This window comes from Chiloscyllium plagiosum, unplaced genomic scaffold (assembly GCF_004010195.1).
Source record: "Chiloscyllium plagiosum isolate BGI_BamShark_2017 unplaced genomic scaffold, ASM401019v2 scaf_86699, whole genome shotgun sequence".
NCBI classification, from domain to species: Eukaryota; Metazoa; Chordata; class Chondrichthyes; order Orectolobiformes; family Hemiscylliidae; genus Chiloscyllium; species Chiloscyllium plagiosum.
The window spans coordinates 1-2,500 of NW_025181766.1; the positions used below are offsets into that span (position 1 = coordinate 1).

The 2,500-nt window shown below is 41.3% G+C and overlaps 1 gene segment (V, D, J or C); it reads right to left on the reverse strand.

Annotated features, from left to right (window-relative positions):
• Nucleotides 1-448: 448 nt before the first annotated feature.
• On the reverse strand, nucleotides 449-1,946 carry LOC122545453. The segment is given in 3 exon segments: nucleotides 449-845; nucleotides 1,304-1,606; nucleotides 1,896-1,946. Coding segments are annotated over 2 exon segments (624 nt in total).
• Nucleotides 1,947-2,500: the final 554 nt, after the last annotated feature.

A 2,500-nucleotide genomic window follows, 5' to 3' on the forward strand; every position in this document is an offset into this window, starting at 1 on the left:
CTCTGTTTCTCACCCAGGGTGTATCTGAGCGGGAACATTAACTGCACAAGATATACTTCCCAGACCTGTTAATAATCCAATTTAACTGTGTGGAGTTTGCACATTCTCCCCGTGTCTGTGTGGGTTTCCTCCGGGTGCTCCGGTTTCCTCCCACAGTCCAAAGATGTGCAGGTTAGGTGAATCGGCCATGGGAAATTGCCCATAGTGTTAGGTGCATTATTCAGGGGGAAATGTAGGGGAATGGGTCTGGATGGGTTGCTCTTCGGAGGCAGGTGTGAACTTGTTGGGCCGAAGGGCCTGTTTCCACACTTTAGGGAATCTAATCTAATCTCAACTGCACAGATGGAATTGAAGAGTAGGAGACAATTAATTCAGCGGTTGTGTATTTAACTCAAAACTGGAGGAAAAAAACTTTATTACTTTTGTTGAATTATTAAATGAAACTTGAGATTTTTATTGACATGAATTAACAGTGTCCATCAGTGCAAGCGAAATGTTTACAAAACTCGGTTTACCGCTAGATTTATTGACTGTTCTGTTGATGATCTTCAACGGAATCACTTCAAGTCCCACCACACAGGAGTAAGAAGCACTGCTGGCCCAGTCTTCCGCTGTAATGGATAACAGGCTGGACATGAAGAAGGAGGTGATGTCGCTCTCCGCTATTACCTCGGTGTTCTTGTAGTTACTGGGATTTACAGGCTCGCCATTGTTTGTCCACTTGACGAAGATCCCTCGGGAGGAGAAACCTCTCACTAAACAGGTGAGGGAGAGAACCCTTTCAGTGGAGATTTCTTCTGTTGTTGGCAGGAGCACAGACACTGATGGCTCCCATGGATTGATCACTGCAAAATATTTGAGACAAATATAAATCAACTATAAAAATCCAGAATCAATATCGCGATTTCACTAAATATTAAAATATGCCATTTTTAATTTGGGATTTATTCACTTTCATTTTCTAAAAGGAGCAGAATGGTATCCATGATGTTCAGTAAAAGATGTTAAAAGTTTAATGTGAAAGTCGCCTCCATGTTTCCAGCCCACAACAAGGACATTCTGGCCATTTGTCATTGCTGATGGTGACTTCACACCCCAGGCTTCTACCCACCTTATCTGACTTAACCAGAATAGAATATCCTTTGGTCTGTCTCTTTCTGAATCAGCTACTTACCTATCCTGCCATCAGACGCATCATTAATGCTCCCAACGGTGTTTGCTCATTACCAATCAAAGCCTGCCATTGGTGTAACTGGATCTGGATCATACATGGGATCCTTTGTGTTTTAATCTCACCGCTCACCTTTCTCCTTGTGGATGGAGTCTCTCAGCGGAGTCGGTAGATTCTGTGGTACACATTCAAAAGTAACGCCACTCAGCCAGGCTTCAGTAGAAACGTCTAATTTGATGAACACGCTGTCGGGATTCTGTCCAGGCTGGTCAGCAATTTCTAATTTCAGAGGCTTCTTTTCTTCTATCCAGGTGACGCTGACTACAGAAGGAAGATTGGACACAATGCAGGTTAACGTCACCATCGCCTCCACTAAGACCTGTTCTCCTGGCGGCGGGAGGATTTTAACTGTGTAATCATGGCACACAGTATCTCCTATGAAACAGAAATCAAAATCAATGGAAAATGCCTCTTTAGGATGAAAACACCCACTCTTCAGGTTATTTCCTCACAAGATGAAGTAACCACCTTCAAAATGGCAACTTCCAACTATTGCTGAAACGATGCTTACTACTGTTTATGTATTTTGATCTGTGAAAGCATTTGTGATTACCTATAACATACCCTGTGTAATTATTCCTAAAGAACACTGGCTTTGTAACAAGTGAAACCTGTGAAAAAAGTAAAATCATTGAAGATACCACAATGTAATCCATGAAGTTACCTTTCTTTCAGAGTTGGTCTCTCACTTAAGATCATCTATTGATACTTGGGACAAGAGTCATCTGTATATAATGAGTTCATTTCTATGTGCATGAACGTTCCGTGCAAATGCTGCTGGTCACGCTGAGTGCCAAATCAGATCCCGAATTTCGGACAAATTTTAATTAATCCTAATTATTGTCTTTGTCTTCATGCATTTGCAGAGGTTCTAAAGTGTTACAGGAGCAGTGAATGGCCATGGAAATTCTGTTCATTATATTTAATGTGATCAAAAATACTTGGCATTATTGGTGTGAGATCATTCTCTAATTTATGACGTTATTCCTCGTGGGCTGAATTTGGAGGAGATCTGAAAACAAGACACTGAGTGCAGCACTGGACATCATGAAGGACACCCATCCCCTCAAGTCTTTCCCTCCATTCAATGAGGTCATGACTGGTCTGTACATTCACTTTCTTTACCAAGCTGCATTTTTTACTTTCTTCATTGAACACAAAAAAAACAAGCAGAAGCATCTTAAATTAATCTACAAACTTGATGGAAATGTGCACAGGTTTTATTCAGATGTCTCATACTCACTGTGTAAACATCTCCATCCCAAATCA